Below are 20,829 nucleotides of genomic sequence, written 5' to 3'. Positions count from 1 at the left end.
CCAGGAGCCTTAAGCAGATGGCGATTTCTACCAAGGTGTCTGTTCCAGTTTGTGATTTGCTTTTGGGCTGTTCCAGGTGCCTACGATTGGTTCTAGGGCTGTTCCAAGAGTTCTGGACTTGACCAAGCTGCTGCGGGTGAACTAGGCTTTCAAGCTCTGCAGGAGATTTCGACTTGATCTCTAGAGCTTTCTGGGTGTTGTGGCTGATTTTGGTATCTTACCAGGCATGGGTGTTCTATTCTAGGCTGCTTTTGGGCTGTGCCAAGGCGAAATCAGCTTTCCTCTGCAAGATCTTGGGTTTTCCAGCCAGGGTGACCTTTCTTCTGTGGATTCCGGGTAGCTTTTCTCTGCAGGATCTTGGGTTTTCCAGCCAAGGTGACCTTTCTTCTGTGGATTCCAGGTAGAAGAAGGCTTGTCTTTGCCTGCTTTTGCCGTTCCCTGATTGGTTGCTAGGTAGTTATTGCGTTTGGGTTTCTTTCCTCGCAAAGAAGGGTTGATTTATGCTGTTGGGCAGTGGCCGGGGAGGCTATAGATTGAGGCAGCCCGTTGGGAAGTGTTTGGTTGTTTGATTGCACTAGAGTTCAGCTGTTGGGCCTTGTCTTGCAGTTGTTTAGCTGTTGCTTTGGTTGGCTGAGGATACAGGATTGTCTAGTGATTGGATGTCGTTCACCGTTTGAAATTGAGTAAGGAATTACAAGGTGGGCTGGACAGGGAGTCTATAGGTGTTGGTTTGCCTATAGTGTAGGTTCCCAGAGACCTTTGTAATCAGCCGCTTGGCTTCAAACGAATGTTAAATAAATACCGCAAAGGGTGCCAACGTTTGGGGCCAATCGATGTCCTTGTTTCTGAGTAGGAGCGCTCTAGCTCCCTTGAGATTTGTTCTGTGGTGCATATTTACATGTCAATTTACTATGTATGCTATAATTAAGTGGATCCTACCACCCTTTACGTTGTTGTGGCTGGTTTCAACCAAAATTTGGTATGGTTGAGCTAGACACCATGGCAGGGTGTACATGGCTTGGAAGTCTGCTTCTGTTAGAGAAACTGCGAACACACTTGCCACAAAAACACTGACCTAAACTGAAATCACCTTCATCTTGCAAGGCCTCCACACTCTGAAACAAAGCAAGAACTCCCTGGCTCTGATACCAGAGGACTTGCTTCTAGGCCAAGCCCAAAACCACTATGCACAGCTAAAAATTAATTAATCCACAAGATCACTTACTGACATGGATTCTACTCCTGTATGCACACAAGCTCCACGCTCAGATATGGAAAGAGAGAACCAATTAGTAAATAGGTATGTCCACAAATAGGACCAAACTGAATACAAAAGGTAACTCACAATCTAAACTATCTGGACAGTGGGATGCTGCTCCACTGATGCTGGATCTGAACCTCCAAGTGTTGCTAATCCTTTTCTCTCTCCTGCTGATGTGTGCATCGTGAGGATTTCACTGAAGGCTTAGGGAGGAACCTTCTTATTTCCTTCTTCAGTTACCAATGGTTGCTAGCTCAGATGGTTGAGGTAATCGTCTTGCCCGCAGCTTGCAGGGTCGAGTCTGTGCATGAGTGGAACCTTCTATCCAAAGAACAAAGAAAAATACCGCACATGAAAAGGCATCTCCACATGGATCATGAAGACGTGTTTGGCTTCACTAGGAATCATGTAGCATCCAAAGAGGCATGGAGTTTACTAAGCCATCAGTTAAGTCTTTTATCTTCACAGCATGTGGGTTTACCCATTCATGCACACCCTTTATTCTTTCTTGAACATGTCCAATCTCTTTGTAAAGAAAGGCTTGGACATTCTGCCAACTCTTTCTCATTGTTGACATTTCCTTGCTTAAATCAAGCACTAGTAGTCTGCAATAATTCACAGGATTACAAATTTCACATGCCGTGCAAATTTTATAATTTAAGAGTCCAAGGAATAGCTTAACCTTCAAGATACATGGAATCTAGATATCTGCAGACATATGGAGGAAAACCCACGTACATGGATCATCTCAGCAGATATCATGAAAAGCTCCAAAAGTGTATCCCAATCTTTCACAAGTATCAGACAATGACAAGTCATTTCAAAGTTTCTTCTTCCCTTGTTGTGCAACAGGAAAAGGCTTGTGCTAAAATCCTTCAAACACCACTTCGTCACACTCTCACTCCAGCTTGAACCTATGATACCTGTGCCATCCCATAAGCAAGTTGCAGTAGACTATATAATAACCCTACATTGACTGCAAGTACTGGCATAGTAGGACAGTTTATTCGCTTCAATCTGTTTCCAGCCAAGTCAGTTAGACAATAGGCATTCCTGTATCAGTTGCAAAGCTGAAAGCACTGATGTTGTCAACAAAATGCTGGTATCATAACGAAGCATCACTTCCACTACTTGCATACCTCTATCCTGCTATGAGTTGTTTGGCAGACTCATAATAGGGATGTGCTATTACATGAGAGCCGCTTTGATTGATTGTGCACAAGATTTCAAACCCGTTACCTGTGCTTCAAAGAAATAGGTTCTACAGCATCTTCGTTTGTTGTGCTTATATATTGTCGGGACTTTACTTTCAAAAAAGATGGCATTCCATTTATAACATCATTTACCTCATCCAGCCGCCCTGCCTCAATATAGAGGTCCAAAATGTGCATGCAATGGCCCCAGGTTGGAGTCAGCCCAAAGTCTCTACTCATGGATTCAAAATGTCTCCGGCCTTCATCGACTCGAGCTGAACGATTGCATGCAGCAAGAACACTCATAAAAGTGATCTTATCAGGTGTGACACCTTGTTGATGCATTTTCTCAAACAGGTTGAGGGCCTCTTTGCCATGCCCATATTCACCATAGGCTTCAATCATCGCTGTCCATGAAACTACATTCCGGATGGGCATTCTTTCAAACACACTATGTGCACCATCAACGCAATCGGACTTGCCATACATATTGATAATAGCAGTCCCAACAACAAGGTCCAACTCGAATCCAGCCATTACGGCCTGTGCATGGATTAGTTGACCCTGTGATAGTGCTTTCAAACTAGTGCATCCATCAAGAACACTGGCAAAAGTAGCATTGCTTGGCCTTATGCTGTTTTCGTGCATTTGCTGAAAAAGGTGGATGGCCTCCTCTGGACAACCATGCAGTAAATATGCTCCAATCATTGTATTCCACGAGACAACATTGCGTCTAGGCATCTTGTCAAACATCTTGGCTGCCTCCTCCAGACTTCCACATTTGCTGTACATTTTGATTAGCGTGGTGCCCACAACCAAGCCTGTCTCAAATCCATCATCAGCAAGAAGAGAATGAATAAGCTTGCCATCTGCCAGATCAGAGGGGCTTGCACATGCATTAAGGGCAGTGATGTATGTAATCCTATTTGGCTTCACACTTTCCTTGGGCATTTGTCTAAATAGTTGGAGGGCCTCCTTGCTATGACCATGCTCAGAATACGCTCCTATCATTACAGACCAGGTGATCACATTTCGTGAAGGCATATTGTTGAACATCCACCGTGCAAATATTAGGCTACCACATTTTCCATACATTTTTACAAGGGCAGTACCCACGACCACATTGGCCTCCATCCCACTGGCAACAATATGAGAATGGATCTGCTTACCCTCTTCAAAACCCGCTGGGCTATCACATGCATTAAGGATGCTGACGTAGGCGACTATATCAGGTCTCATGCCTTCCCGTTGCATTTGGCGGAAAAGATTGAAAGCCTCCTCGCTATCTTCACGCTGAACATACGCTGCAATCATCGTAGTCCAGCAGACCACATCTCTTTTAGGCAGATCGTCGAAGATCCTGCGTGCCTCCTCAGTACTACCACACTTTACGTACATATTAACAAGATGAGCCCCCAGTTGTACGCCTAGGCCTGGCCCAGTTCTGAAAATGTGTGCATGAAGCCGCTTGGCCTCTGCCAAAGCTTTCGAGCTGCCGCAGCTTTCTACAACACGCGCATACGTTGCGAAGTCTACCTGTGTTTCCTGAAGGTCTAAACGGTCTAAAACGTCGAGCGCATCCTTCAATCGTCCCTGTGAACTAAGTCGTAAGACCTCCTCGAGTTTAGAATGGGAGGGGAAGAGGGAGGTGCAAAGCCCAGAAGCAGGCAAGCAGCGACGCCGAAAGTGCGAGCCTGATGAGGTCACAAAGCAGTAAAAAGATCAAGGTGGAGGACATGTAAGAGTGTGCAAAGGGCGAATTGAGGGAGAAGGTGACGAACCTTGAGGAAATCGACCTGTGAGGGGGAAACGGGAAACCATAAGCGAGGAGTAAGATGCAAGGTAAGGGGAGAAGGGCAGAAGCCACATCTAAGGAAGCTTTGATCGTCTTGGTGGTAGTGCAGGTACTCTGGAAGCTACTGCGCTAACTGCTTGTCGTTCTTATAGAGGTTCTATGCTCCATAGACGAGAACAGTGATCTCTCATCGTTTTTTTTGGGTTCTGCATTTCGGAACTCCTTTTGTGTTGTTGTGCACTTCGGAACTCCTTTTTTGTAACAGTCATATCTCTCTCTCATCCTTTGGAGTTCTGCATTTCGCAACTCGTTCTTTTACACCTGTTGCTGCCATTGTGCCACCTTAAATAGAACTCATACCCACCGCTTGCAGTTTGCCCATGGATTAGAAGCTCTTTGGCTTCAACACAATTCGCCATACAAGATGAATTTCATTGGTTTACCTCTCCGTTACTTTACTCCAGTTACCTTAATTTGAGAAGGGGTTCCGCACATGAGTTTGGATTCTGTCGCCCTGCCCAGATCTCATCTGAGCTGGAAACCCTCCACATCTCTCTCTCTCTCTCTCTCACTCCCCCCCCCCCCTTCCCTCATCACTCCGCCCTGTTTTGCTATATGGATCTCCGCTCTCTTTTCTATGTTGCACATCTTCATCGCTTTTTTGAATCTAGGGGAGGCCTTATGAATGATTTATAATCATTCACCTTGTTTTTTAAAAAACGTACCCACCGCGCAATTAGCCACATGTGGCCCTATCGAGAAGCACATTGTGGGCATAGGCTTCACAACTAGTGTCAAACTCACGCATACCAATTGGCATTTAGAGAGCCTAGTTAAAAACAGCTTGTTAAAAGTGCTTGTAAATGTAACCTCCTGAAAGAGGTAGTTTAAGGACTTCTATGAAGAGCAAGATGTTAGAATGAAGAAATTTTAATGATTGAGGATGAGCAGTGGGAATACCACTTTAAGCACAATTCTTGCTAAAAAATTTTCATGGTCACGATCAACTCAAAACTATACAGCATAGGTACTCCTTTGAAAGGGCTTGAAAAGAAAAATCTATTGTGATTCATGAAAAATCCCTAAAAGTTTTAGACAAGACCACTTAGTGCATAACATAGTCGGTACTAATGGGAACCGGTACTAATGGGAACATTATTCCCTTGTCAAGGTTATCTTTATCTGAAGGGAATCGATTATGTTAAGCTCACTAACATAACATAACTAGGAAAAGGCCCTATAGCTCCTGAATCCATCTTAACATTATCTCATATGTCCATAATTCTAGCCCTGGTGGGAAAATGGAAAAAACTAATTTCCCATGTTACATCATAATGTTTGGAGAAATGTGGATTTTATCTCATTTTCAACCCTCATGCTTAGCAAGTCTTTTTTCCCACAAAACCATTGACCTTAAGAGCTCATTGGTTTTGTGGGAAAAATGGGGAAAAAAAGTTGTGCCACATTGGCATTAAATTTCCCATTTCCGAATAAAACTGCCACAATGTCATAAGGCCTTTAGGGTATCGCAGGTCCTCTGGACGGGCTCAAGTGGTATGGGACACCTAGGTTAGATACAAGCCTATGGATGAGTCGAGCTGTAGCCCACGTGCTCGGGGGTGGTCAGGAGGATCGAGGCACCTGCATAATGATTCTGGTTGGATTGAGGACAAGATTCTAGGTCAGTGATAGGGTTAGATCTTGTGGGGTCGTGTCAACCAGGCTTCTTCGGGTGAACTGTGACTTGCTTTTTCAGGCTTAAGAAGGGTTGATTTATGCTGTTGGGCAGTGGCCAGGGAGGCTACAGATTGAGGTAACTCATTGGGAAGTGTTTTGGTTGTTTGATTGCACTAGAGTTCAGCTGTTGAGGGCTTTGTCTTGCAGTTGTTCAACCGTGTTTGGCTGGTTGGGCACTTGGTTGTGCAATTGTAGGTGTGACTCAAACAGTGGATGCTATTGGGGTCTTTGTTGCATGCTTTGGTTGGCTGAGGATACAGGATTGTCTAGTGATTGGATGCCGTTCACCGTTTGAAATTGAGGAGGGAATTATAGGGTGGGCTAAACAGGGAGTCTGCGGGTGTTGGTTTGCATGTGGTGCAGTTTCCTAGAGACCTTTGTAATTAGCCGCTTGACTTCAAATGAATGTTAAATAAATACCGCAAGGAGCGCCAACATTTGGGACCAATCGGTGTCCTTGTTTCTGAGTAGGAGCGCTCTAGCTCCCCTGTGATTTGTTTGTGGTGCATATTTACTTGTCAATTTACTATGTATGCTATAATTAAGTGGATCCTACCACCCTTTACATTGTTGAGGCTGGTTTCAGAGGCGGTGATTGGCGATGATCCTAGGAGCATTACAAAGGTCTTCATGTAGAAGAGAAAGGTCCTTTTGTCGAGGCCACAGGCCACGAAGCCATGCGCCATAGCTAGATTAGAGTCAGGCAGCTATGTAGGGTCTGTAGTGAGTCGTTTTACTAGTCTATGTAAGAGCCAACAAATCCCATAGGATTGAGGCATGTTTTGCTAAAGCGTAATACAAACAGTCGAGTTTTTTGTTGTGTCCAGATGTATACGTGAAGATTTTGTTATAAAGCCATCAGTGGTATCTGAGCAGCGTGATTCTGAGAGCTAAGGAGAGATAATCCATCATCTATGAGCAGAATTAGAAGACTCGATTCTGTTTAGCTTGATATCGGTGGTCGGGTTCTAGCGTGAAAGAATAAGAAGCCTAGGAGTAAAGCGCAACAATTTTTCAAAACTCCATTGGAAGTGCTGGCTATTGTAAGCACACAATTATTGATCGAATCAGGCTGTGCATGGTAGATAGAGAGCATGGACTCACAAAAGAAGTCAGAGGCATCCGTGATCAGATTCACAGGTAGGAATTTTGTAAGTTGGTAGCTGGCAACCAAGTTATGGTTTATGCAGAAGGGCTTGTGGGAGGTTGTGTCCAAGTCTGAGAAGGATCTGACTACGGGAGAAGCTGAGAAAAGAGCGTGGAGGAAGAATAACGACAAGGCAATCAGCATGATGGGAGGAGCCTTGGGGTAGGGATATTTCCATCATCTAGAGATGACAAAGTCAACTGCCGCATCAAACTGGATGATTCTCGAGGCTCTATTTGGGACCAAGATGCGACATTCGAAAGCAAATCTTAAGCAACAATTGTATGATCTTCGTATGGGTTATAATGAAGATTTGGCGACATTTTTGAATCAAATGTAGGGGCTATTGAAGCAATTACAGGAACTTGGTGCCAAGGTTGAGGATGATGACCAGAAGGCCATAACTTTATAAAGTCTTCCCTCCTCGAGATTCAATGAGATAGCACAAATTTTGCGAATGGATGATGAGGCAGACTTCATTGATTGCGTAGGACTCTCATGAGTGAAGAGAAAAGAGAAGGGGATCTCTATGATGGCGATATGCCATTCGCTATGAAAGATAGATGAAATATATCCAAAGGTGTTCGCACATGCTATTATTGTGGCAAGCTTGGCCATATTAAGAGATTTTGTACCAAGAAGCAGAAAGACAAGGAGATGAAGAAGGAAAAGACCAAGGCTTGTATGATCGAGGAGTCGACATCAGAAGAGATGGCTAGACTGGTATGCGATAGCATGCCAGATGAGGATTAGGCATTTTGAGAACATGATTGTTGGTTGTTTGTTTGGCAACGATGCCAAAATGATAAGCTACGATGCTTAGGAGAGTTTTCTACGTAAGACAAACTGCGCTACGATGCTTAGGCTCATTCTTGAGCTACGATGCTTAGAAAAACTCATACATATCATAATGTTTGGAGGAAATGTGGATTTTATCTTGTTTTCAACCCGCATGCTTCACAAGTCTTTTTTCCCACAAAACCATTGACCTTAAGAGCTCATTGGTTTTGTGGGGAAAATGGGTAAAAAAAGTTATCACCTTGGCATTAAGTTTCCCATTTCCAAATAAAACTGCCACAATGTCAGAAGGCCTTTAGGGCCTATTCCCACCATCGCTTAAAAGAAGAATTTTAAGAGAATTGTGCATTCCCTTGGGGGTCATTATATGTTAAATCTTCTAATGGCATGTTAAAGATGTTGGAAAATTTAGCCCCAAAAAAATAGTTACTTTAAGGACCTTTTGTAAGATTTAACTTAAAGGTGGGCAAATGGAAGATTTCTCTGCGTAATTTTTTGGATCAAGACCAAATCTAAACTATACATTTGGTACTCGTTTGACATCCCTTGAAAAGAAGAAGCCATTGTGATTATCAACTTGAAGAATGGACTTTAAATTGTAAGATAAACCATTTTGCGTGAAAAAGTATTTGAAATTTCTTATTGAGACTACTTTATGTGTAACATGATGGATACCAATGCAAATGGAATAACTTTAATGTAATTGCAATAGTTATTAACTTAACCTAATGGTAGGTAGAGGAAAGCCCTAACATAACATGGTGGTAGGTGGGAACAAGCCTAGACGGGGAAGGACTAAAAGGGCAATGGTAACACTATTGGAGAAGGTGAGAGAGAGTGTGCAACACACATGCTAACTTTACACTATATTATAGTGAAGAAGATGATGAATATAGGGTTTTTTATTATGCCCTATATAATCCCTTTCTAGAAGAATGCAAGTTCACACCTCCTCTTAAATTGCACTAGATAAGTAGAGGTATGTGTACACGACATTGTTTTGTTTTTTCTAATGCATGTGATAGTGTTTGAGATTGAAAAAGAAAAACTAGAAATATAAGATAAGTATGTGCCTAAGCATAGTGACTATGCATCAAAGGGTTCCCAATGACCTAGTAGCAATTGCCAGTTCTCCTTGGAGCATCACTACTAGTAACCCCCCCTATTGGAGTTACTTTACCTCTTAGATTCCATGTTCCCCTCTTATTGGAATGAATGTGTTAAACATGAGTAAGATGATGTGGCTTGGTAATTATGAGAATCTCCACCAAGACTATGTGAATAATTCCTCCAGCTTGAAGATTTCTTTTGCTTGAGTATGTGAATGATTACCTCTAGATTGATTACCTCTACCATATTAGAAACTTTTGCCTTTAGTAGAGAATGCTTGCTCATGATTTGAATTTGTAGGGGAACTTCTACTTATTTTGTTCTTCAATACAAATGTCTGACATGATTTCAAAAGTCATTGGAGCATCTATAGTGACCATGGCCATAAATTGATCAAAGTCCCAGGCCTACATTGTCCAATGCAATTTCAATAAGTCGATTGTTCCTAGTTTCCTATCCAAGTGATGCCAATTAAAATGCAAGATTTTATAAGTCAAACAAGGTAATTTCGACCCATTTGTCACTATAAGTTTTTGACATAATTTAATCAATTTTCAAGCATGAGAGTTAGTTTGTAAGATGTGACATTCATACGAGTCAATGCTTGGGAGGCTATGGAGGTTGTTTAAAAAGGCTAATGATGTCTATCGCACATTAAATAAGCCTTTTAAGGCTTAAATAAATGCTTCAAAGCACATGGGGGCCTTCACATGAGGTTGACATAGATTAAAAGTCTAAAAAAGGATGAGGAGGAAGAGGCTAACTATCCTCTAATAATTACTCTTATCCCAAAAGGCACTCTTCACCAAGCTCAACTTTCAAGCTGATGGAGGTCTATCAACACAAGAAGTTGAGGGCATCAAAAGAATACAACTTGAGCTAGAGATCTCAGATCAAGAAGCTATAAAAATCAAAGTTGTAGATATCCTTTCAAGCTACAATATGGAAAACATTAAAGTAATGAAGGTTCAAACATAAGGAGCCACGGACTCTGATACCTTGTTAGAGAAGGTAAGGAGAGGAGGGCACACATATAGTAGCTATATACTCATTATAATGAAGAAGAAGATTAATATATACAACTTCATCCCTCAGGGTTAAGGTTTGTCCCTATGCCCTTTGTAAGTCCTGTAAAGAATAGTGCAATTTACACTATTCTTAACAACCATAGCAAAAAGTATGAGGCATACTTGTGGGGAGAGCTTCTGCTATCAACCGTACGCATGCTAAAAAATATCATCACTATTAGCAATTTCTCTAGCATAGGTACTTGTATTTTGATTAGTAAAAGAACTACAAAAAACTATTCAGCCATACAACAGCATGATGTCACAAAAGCTACTATTTTGCACATATATCATTGTTGATCCCATGTTATGAAAAACAATTATTGGCACCCACATCACACTATTCATATTCAAGAGTAGTAAGATGTACTACTAAAAGTGGTCTATTATTTGTATAGGATATCCTATCTCATTAGCTATTTTGAACTTGTTTTGGCTTTAATTGTGCATCTGTAGATTGATGAACGAAGGTGCGGAAAGTTGTGATCTAGAGGTGGCAACCAAAAATAACTATTATGTAAGTAATTTATTTCTTATGTAGTGTGTAAACGGTTACTAGAAGAGTTCAGCCCTTAATACTTTTGCAAATTCCTAATTTTCTTGTATAACTATTTTTGTCAATTTAGAATATTTTTTCGTAATGTGCCACAAAAGATTTTTCCATCGCATTTCTTCTATTGGTTAAAAATCCAAGAATATAAAAGTGGCCTTTCTATTTCCAATTGGTAACTAGACATGCAATGTTCTCAATCACACACAACAACACACATCATTTCATGCACATTGTTGAAAACAGCCTCCACCTACATGGCCAATAACCCAGGGTCAACATAGGTTAGGATAAGTCAATCCCATGGCATAAGGCAGTTACTAAGCATGTAGTGGATAAAATACCACTGTCTGTAACTGATAAGTAGTGGGCTAATGCAATAGTATGATGTTTTGTAACAAGGGCAGTTACTAAAAAATATAACTGACTGCAGACTTATAACAATCAAAAGGGATCTGGATAGCTATAAAAGTCCTGTAACAACCCATTTTGAGGTTGAGTTGCTGTTTATCTTAGCTAAAGCATAATACAAAATATATATTTTGCAAGTTCATGAGTTCTCTGCTGTTCTAACATTGTTTAGTTTAGTCTACATGCAATCCGACTCCTATCAGTCTCTTGTCCAACTCCTTGCACCTATTGCATTTGAGTTGACGTGTGTTTTATGTTTTCATTAGCTGAATGCACCTTGAACACATTTGGCGATCCTCATAGCATTCATTCCTACAGTCTCTGCTTCATGCTGAGATCAATAGCAGAGATAGCAAAGCAACAACTCCACAAACACAAAAGCAAGTCGAAGAAAAAATAGATTTACTAAATAATCTTCTCCTGCAAGTACGCCATTCATACAAACCCACAACCCAACCGAATATGATAGCGAGGCTGGAGCAGTGAACGGTCATTCATAGTTCACACCCCATATCTACGTTGTTTGCATTACTACAAAACCTGCATACAATTCATTCAAATCGACTAGCCACCACCGAGGCGAGCTACAACCAAACAAGCTAGACTGCGTCTATACAAAATTCTGTAGACAACAATAGTCAGATTACCGATGGAAAGAAGACCAACAACAAACAACAACGAATCAATACAACAATCGGATTACAAACAAGAAAAAGATGAGCAATAGACAACATAAAAAACAACAACAAGCAACTACAACAACTACAATCCCAGATCAACATGGAGTCGCAATAGGCAGAGCAGCATTCGAGGCTTCAAACTCAAGAACAATCCATCGACTGAAATCCAATGAGTAAAACTTCCTCCATTTATTTCATGGGAAGCACAATCCATGTCAAATAGGCCTGAGGAAGATATCTCTCCACGTCACATTGGTATTGCATATTTCACACAAAATAGAAGTCGGGAAGACACTGCATCACAAACGGAAGATCTTGACAACATTCTACATGACTTTGATTATATTCCAAGTGGCACAAGTTCCTTAGACAATTCATTACAGGGGAGGGAACTACATGAAGCACAAGCTAAATTACAAAAACTGATGCTGCCCAGTCCTACACAAGAACTCCTACAAAGAGCACCTGCAGCAAATATTGCAACTAATGTATTTGTGAGTGCAAGATAGAGGCTGAATTTCAATCCCCTCCCCAAACCTCCCAAAAAGAAGACCTCCCCAGTACAAGCTAGTGCACCGGTACAACCAAAGATGCAAAACCCACTAGTCAAAGCAGCCAAATTTACTGGCAAAAATAAAGAAGATCCTGATAGTCATGTTGGACAGTTTGAGACACGATGGATAGCTAGTGGATTTGGACAATTGCCAGATGCTACCAAGAAAGAACAATTTGCAGCTACCTTCAATGGTAAAGTAATGAACTAGTTTATGCAATATGGTGTTGCCCATTTTGCTGACTATGACACATTTAAAGGAGCATTCTTGAGTTGTTTCAGAAAAGAAAAAACTCCGAAGGATATCCTCAAGAAACTGAGAACTATGAAACATAAAGATCTTATGGTTGAAGATTATTCTCAGATGTTTCGAAACCTCAACAAAAGACTAACAGTAGACCAACAACCCACCCACCAGGAGCAACTGGGGGATTATTTTTGCAAAGGATTAAACAAAAAACTGAGAACCATAGTAGCTGGCAGGGACCAACTTGGAGGGGCAAATGACTTTAATAATTTGGTAGAAGCAGCACAACGGACAGAAAGGAGACTTGGTATAGTATCCAAGTCCAAGAAGACAAGGAAGAAAAAGCATTCAGATTCACAATCCGAATCCGATATAGACACAGATAGTGAAGCAGAAGAAGACACGGATGAAGAAGAAGCTACCACAATCCGAATCCGATATAGACACAGATAGTGAAGCAGAAGAAGACACGGATGAAGAAGAAGCTACCTCATCCAAAGAAGATGAAGATGAAGAAGAATATTCCAAGAAGAAAAAGAAAGAAAAGAAGCAAAAAATTAGAAAAATCCACGGCAAAAAAGATAGCAAATAAAATCTCCAAGCTGGAGAAAATGATCAAGGAGTAGCTTCAAAGCTCGAAGCCACCACCTCAAGCACCATAGCCCCAAAAGATTCCATGTGAATTTTGCAAGAAAGATAACCATGACAAAGAAAGATGTTGGTACAACCCGAACTATAGAGGGAGGGTACCACCCTATGTACAACAACAACACAATCAAGAGCTAGCCATACCTGCCAATCAAGTAGCAGTAGCAAGGCCATGCCAACAAAGATATTTAAAATGCAGCCCCTAGAAGGCAAATTCAGTGACAATGGGGACATCAACAACAACAATAGCAAGGACAACACCAGGCATGCACTTATTGTGGCATGGATGGCCATAGGCAAGGCCCACAATGTGAACTTTAGTGTAAACAATGTGGGGAAAGAGGTATGCCAATCATCCATTATGATGGAAGAAACAATCAAAATAGTCCACAACAACAACCTCCAGGAGTGAATATGGTATATATCACTCCTCATAATCTGGCTAATAGTTACAACAATCAACAAAGTCCGAATACTACTCATGCATTAGCAGTTATAAGGTCACAAAATACAAAGCCTATACAAGGATTGGGACAAACAAATGGAGACAATGCCAAGCAATGAATTGGCCTAATCAAAATGAGACAAGAAACAAAGCATTGCAACAAGTACTTGCCAACAATGCTTCATAGGATGTCAAAAAAGAGCATCACATTAACAAAGGTAAGGGCATCAGTCAATATAACAGATCCAGCAATAGCAGTACATCTGCACTATAAACCAAAGAGGGCAACCAGGCTTAAGCTCCTCAAAGCAGTCAAAAGATATCAAAACTGATTGCAATATAGAGAAACTACACAAAAAAAGCTTCCTCATAACAAGGCACATCTGCACAACAGCATATGCATTCTACAGACAGAACAGGGTCAAAAATACCAGAAAGGGAAAACAAAGATCTAAAAGCAGAACCGCAAGATGTGCTACATTCCATCACAGCAGAAAAAAGCCAGATGCCTATGATGACGGACAATGAGAAAAAAGAAGGTTTCAATACAAAACAAGAGGACCATACACTCTTTTACCAAAAGCTTATGGAGTCACAAGTTCAAATCACTCTTGACCAATTATTGAATTTAGTCCCAGCCTTCAAACATCAGATTTGCAAGGGATTTCTAACACAAGAGTCACATACATACACAAAACAATAAAGCAAGTGATGCTGAAGAAGAAACTCCCCATACACTTATACATTTACAATTGAAGATGTGGACTATCAAGTACCACTCATTGATGTACTATACAAGAGGGAAAAAATGTTAAATTACACGGCGCAGCAGAATAGAAACTCAACAAAGAATAGAGAGTACACAGCAAACTAGAGAGGAACAAAAATTTTCCTTTAATACTGATGTAGTACAGATGATGGCTCCGTCCACCCGTCCGCTCCCACAGTGGAGCTTAGATGGCGATCTAGACAGATACTAGGTGAAGAGCTACTAGCTGGAAGATCTGATATGATCTAAACTGATCTGATACAATGGACTTGGGAGGTCGCCTCTTTTAGCTATGAGAGCAGTAGTCAGATCAATGTAGTCGATGGAACCGACTAGTCAACCTAGTCGGTGGAGTCGACTAGTCAACCTAGTCGCTTGAACCGACTAGTCGTCCATGGAATATTTGGGGAATATTTCCTATACCATCGCCTCGAGGGCTCTCGCCTCGAACCCCCACCAAGGGGGCCGCTGGCCCCCTTGGGATCCCTCAGGCCCCAACAAGAATAAGGGGCTCCCACACAATCACCTTTCTACCATCAACAGTCTCATTGTTGATAGACCTCATTTGACATGCAAGTCAGGATCCATCTATGAAGAGAGTGGGAGAGAGGAAGGAGTCTCACTTGCAGCTTTCTCACATACACAACGGGGGAAAATACACAAAGATGGAGGCTGAAAATACTTTTCCTCTTCTTAGTTGTGAAAGCCAAAAGAACTCTAAAAGAATAGGTGAACCCTATATGTGGGTCTCAAACCAAACTCAGCTAACTAAGGTGGCATACTAGCTGAGCCACTAACTAGAGTACATAAAGATAGTTGTCATCCAACTATTATTCATGGGCAGTGTACCAACTGCATCTGCAACTAACAAGTCAGTGACATAAATGCACAATGGTCACCCTGGGATATCACGAGTGGAGCTCAATATCTCAACACTCCCCCTCAATCTCAGTCCCAATTCCTGTGCACCAAGCAGGTCACTAAACTTGCGCAGCTTCTCTGCACCCAATGCCTTCATGAATATGTCAGCTACCTGATCCTCCGTGCTGACATAAACTAGATCAATAAAACCTACTAGAACCTTCTCCTGCACATAGTGATAATGCACCTCAATGTGCTTTGTTTTAGGATGATAGATTGGGTTATTTGCCAAGTGTATACTACTCATGTTGTCACAATAAATGACAACTGGCCCATCTGTAGACTGATGCATATCATAAAGTAGCTTATGCAACCAAGCTACCTCACATGCAGCCATTGTTGCACCCCTATACTCAACCTCTGTGCTTGATAAGGCAACTGTAGGCTGTTTCTTGCTGCTCCAAGTGACTGCAGCACTCCTAAAAGAGAACATATATCCACTTTAGATTGTCTATCAGAAATACTACTAGCCCAATCAGCATCAGTGTATCCATGCAACTGTATCTGAACCCCAATCTGATAAAATAGTCCATATTGTAATGTGGACTTCACATACCTCAATATGCGTCTAGCCGCATCCAAGTGCGGTTTCCTTAGAGCCTGCATAAACTGACTTACCAACCCAACAGCATAGCTCAAATCTGGCCTGGTGGTAATAGTCATATAAATCGAACTTCCTACTATGCGTCTGTACATAGTAAGGTCTTCCAGAAGCTCACTTGCATCTACGCTCAATTTCACATTTTGCTCCAAAGGAACTGAAATAGGCTTATAGCCTGTCATCCCATATTTGGACAGCATGTCCAATCCATACTGCCTCTGCAAGAGCCATATCCCACTTGTGGATCTAATCACCTCAATGCCCAAGAAGTAACGCAGCTCTCCCAAATCCTTCATCTCAAACTTCTGCTTCAATAGCATTTTCACATGAAGGATATCTTCATCACTATCACTTGTGATGATCAAATCATCAACATAAATGACAAGCACCATAATGCCTTTCTTTGTTTTTCTCACATAAAGTGAGAAATATGCCTTGGAAATCTGAAAGCCAATAGTGACAAGATACTGTCCTATCTTATCAGACCATGCTCTGGGTGCTTGCTTCAAGCCATACAAGGCTTTCTTCAACTTGCAAACAAACTCAAGATGAACAGCATGAACATAACCTGGTGGCTACTCCATATAGACCTCTTCTTGCAAATCACCATGCAAGAAAGCATTCTTTACATCCATCTGATGTAAAGACCATCCCTTTGATGCAGCCATAGCAATGACTACTCTTACGGTTGCCATCCTTGTAATTAGACTAAATGTTTCTTCATAATCAATGCCATATGTCTGTGCATACCCCTTGACAACTAATCTTGCCTTGTATCTGTTCACAGAACCATCTGCATTGTGCTTCACCTTATAAACCCACTTGCAGCCAATTGCATTCTTGTCTTTAGGCAAAGGGACCAATTCCCATGTAGCATTTGCTTCCAAGGTATCCATTTCTTCATCCATGGCTTTTCTCCCATTTTTCTTTTCCCATGGCTTCCTCAAAAGAAGTGGGTTCTGGTTCATGTATCACTTTGACCATATAGGCATAGTGAATGGCTATAAATCCATCATAATTCAGCCTATCCATAGGATACCTAGCTCTGGTATACCTGCACAAAATAGGCTCACTAGCAGGTGCTTTCAAAACATCCCTTGTCTTCCTTACTCCAGGTGTAACAACAGAAGGAATACCCAACTCATCATCAAGGCTCTATTCTGAGCCACTGGATTCACCATCCACATAAGAGTGACCTGCATTCACATCAACCATGGGCTGATCTACTTTCTCTTTTTCTTTTCGTGATACTTGCATACCACTATCCGCATTGCTTTGAGGAGATCCTCTTGATCTCAATCTGCCTATCCATGGCAAAGTATGTGAACCACTGCTAGAGGACACTATAGGTCCACTAATATTTTGTGATTGTTGCTATGAATTCTGTGCAGCATTACCATTTTGTGCATCTACATGATCAATCACATTTATTGGTTTATACCAATTGCTCATCTCATCAAAAACAACATCTCTTCTCACTGTTAACTTATGAGTAGAAGTGTTATAGCATCTATACCCTTTCTGTTGCAAAGAATAACCAATAAAGATGCACTTCTCAGCTTTTGAATCCAACTTGGATCTCAACTCATCTGGCACATGAACATAGGCAATGCAACCAAAAACTTTCAAATGAGAAATATCTAGTTTCCTACCAGTATACCTCTCCTCTGGCGTCATGCCATGTATTGCTGCAGTGGGAGTCTTGTTCATTATGTAGACTATAATTGTAGCAACTGCTTCAGCCCAATAATAATCTGGCAGGTTTTTTTCATTGAGCATGGCACGAGATACCTCTCCAATATGCCTATTTTTCCTTTCTACAAGTCCATTTTGCTGTGGGGTATGACTGCATGAATATTGCTATTTTATGCCATGCACCTATAGGAAACTTGCAAACTCATTTGAGAGGCTCTCCCCCTCCATCTGACCTTAGGCATTTTATTTGCAGGCCTGTTTCTTTTTCAACCATAGCTTTAAAAGCTTTGAAATGCCCAAACACTTCACTTTTCTTTTGCATAAAATACACCCAATCTTTTATATTGTAATCATCAATAAAAGTGACAAAATAATGACATCCTCCAATAGATGCAACTTTAGTAGTCCACACATCAGAGTGGATTAATTCCAATGGCCTCTTACTCTCTTAAACATGTCTAGGAAATGGCTTCCTTGCCTGTTTTCCAAATTGACAGGCTTCACATACCTTATGCATTTCTGCAACCTTGAACTTAGGCAATCCTGTAATAATATTTTGGGCCTTCATTAATTTAAGTCAGTGTACATTAACATGACCAATGCATTTATGCTAAATATCAATATCTGCAACTACACCAGTCCCATGTGCAAACATTGTTGCACTCAATTCAGGCATGTCTGCATCCAACGTAAACATCTTGCCCTTCTTCTTCCCTTTTGCTATCAAGCGACCTTTATTTTTTATATCCTCAACAAAGCATCCATGAGGATTACCCTGCAAGCCCTGCTCAATCATTTGACCAATAGAAACTAGGTTCTTGGTGATATTCGCGACATGAAATACATCAGACAGGTATTTCTTTTTTCCATCCTGCATAGACAAAGGAATTTTACCAATCTGCACAATAGGATGTGCAGTATCATCACCAATCTCCACAAATCATGGTCTTTCCATTTTCCTTGCATCCTTCATCCATTTTGCATGACCTATCATGTGGTTTGACGCACCTGAGTCAACATACCACACATCATTGCTTTCTTCTGCACTTGTCATAGAATTGGTCATGTGTTGCACCATAAACAGATGCTCATTTCTGTCATCACCCTGTCTACTAGAGGATGCATAATTGCCTTGTTGCAATTTTCCAGTCATGATGTCATTCTGCTTTTTATAGCAGTCTTTAACCATATGACCCATTTTAAATTACACGGCGTAGCGAAACCGAAACTGAACAAAGAATAGAGAGTACACAACAAACTGGAAAGGAACAAAAATTTTCCTTCAATATTGATGTAGTACAAATGATGGCTCCGTCCACCCGTGCGCTCCCACAGTGGAGCTTAGATGGTGATCTAGAGAGATACTAGGTGAAGAGCTACTAGCTGGAAGATCTGATCTGATCTGAACTAATTTCATACAATGGACTACGGAGGTCACCCCTTTATAGCTATGAGGGCGGTAGTCGATCAACGTAGTCGGTGGAACCGACTAGTCAACCTAGTCGGGGGAGCCGACTAGTCAACCTAGTTGATGGAACTGACTAGTCGTCCATGGAATATTCAAGGAATATTTCCTATACCATCGCCTCGAGGGCTCTCACCCCTGAACCCCTAGCAGGGGAGCCGCTGGCCCTCCTGGGACCCCCTAGCTGAGCTGGCCCCTAGGCCCCAGCAAGAATAAGGGGCTCCCACACAATCACCTTTCTACCATCAATGGTCTCATTGATAGACCTCATCTGACATGCAAGTCAGGATCCATCCAATGTCCCGGGCTCACACATGGCTTCTCCTCATATGGGGGCCTTATAACTTAAGCACCTTGGACCATTGGTGGTTACCAGGAGGGTGGGGCATTGAGCATATCTAATAGAATATTCCAAAAGTTTTAGTTGATGGAGGTTCAAGCACGTGAATATCCTATCAAAGAATATATTTAAAAAATTTTGTTGTAATGAGCTGGTTCCAGCACCATTCCAAGTGAGGATGGCTGACCAAAGAAGAATCCAACCTCTTGGTATCTTGAGAGGGCAAGAAATTGCAATCATGGGTATGACCTTCATACTTACATTTGTGGTTCTCATAATGGAGGAAAAAGATTATGCTTACAACATGCTCTTGGGTAATGAGAGCTACCAAAGTCAAGCAAGATTGGGGCTCAGAGAGAATCACTATCAGGAAGGGAAAAAAGAAAATCAAAGTTAACTTATCTTCTACAAAAAGTTTTTCCAGAAAAATACAACCAATAGAAGCAGAAGGCATTAATATGATTTCCAATATTGATGAAGATGAGGAAGAAATTTTTCTCAAAAGGAACCCCACTATCTTCCCTATTTTTTAAATTGATGTTGTGAAAATTATTGATCAATATGTTGACTCGGATGGACAAAAACACAGCAGTCCGACACACTTCTAGCTATTGCAGGACAAAACAGAATCGAAACATAGTCAGAAAAACTTCTAACAGGGGAATCTACAAAAACGGCTATAAATGCAAACAGCAATGATGCAAAAAGATCTCTTGCTTCTACATCATCACAACAAGCAATTCAAGAGGTAGAAATTTAGTTTGAAGAGCAAATGCAAAGGAGTGTGCGGGTAAGACAAGATGACTTGGAAGAAATGAATTTGGGGGACGAGGACAACCCACAAATAGTCATGGTAAGTACAAATCTTCCCCCACCATTCAAAGTGGCTCTCAGAAAGTTATTAGAACAGTATAAGGACATTTTTTCATGGCATTACACTGATATGAAGGGGGTAGATCCATCATTCTATCAACATGGAATAAATCTCAAAAAAGATGCAGTACCAATCACTCAAGGGAGATATAGAATGAATCCAAATTATGCCAAGTTAGTAAAGGAGGAAATTGATAACTTGTTGACGGTTGGTTTCATATATTCACTAACACATGTGACATGGTTATCCCCAATTGTTATTATTCCAAAGAAAAATGGGAAACTGTGAATATGTCTTGATTACATAAAGTTGAATGCAGCAACCATCACTGATCCATTCCCTCTTCCATTTTGTGATTCATTGCTTGATGTTGTGGCTAGACATGAGATTTATAGTTTTGTAGATGGTTTCAATGGGTATAACTAGATCAGAATGGCTCCAGAAGACAGAGATAAAACTGCATTTGTAATAGAATGGGGTGTATTTGCATCCAATGCCATGACCTTTGGATTGAAAAATGCA

General features: G+C 41.2%; 1 protein-coding gene across 1 annotated transcript; it reads right to left on the bottom strand.

The window, feature by feature from the left end:
• Positions 1 to 1,846: 1,846 nt before the first annotated feature.
• LOC147906059 (pentatricopeptide repeat-containing protein At1g11290, chloroplastic-like) lies at positions 1,847 to 4,778 on the bottom strand. Its single transcript, XM_087376362.1, has 2 exons — positions 4,236 to 4,778; positions 1,847 to 4,148 (listed from the first exon to the last, which is right to left on the bottom strand). The coding sequence occupies exons 1-2, from the start codon at positions 4,321 to 4,323 to the stop codon at positions 2,497 to 2,499; spliced, it is 1,740 nt and encodes a 579-aa protein (XP_087232488.1). The 5' UTR covers positions 4,324 to 4,778; the 3' UTR covers positions 1,847 to 2,496.
• Positions 4,779 to 20,829: the final 16,051 nt, after the last annotated feature.

Source organism: Dipteris shenzhenensis, chromosome 1 (genome assembly GCF_047967505.1).
Source record: "Dipteris shenzhenensis isolate YYH24624 ecotype China chromosome 1, Dip_SZ_1.0, whole genome shotgun sequence".
Taxonomy (NCBI): domain Eukaryota; kingdom Viridiplantae; phylum Streptophyta; class Polypodiopsida; order Gleicheniales; family Dipteridaceae; genus Dipteris; species Dipteris shenzhenensis.
The sequence above is the reverse complement of the archived record's forward strand: the minus strand, read 5'-3'. Positions and strand labels throughout refer to the sequence as shown.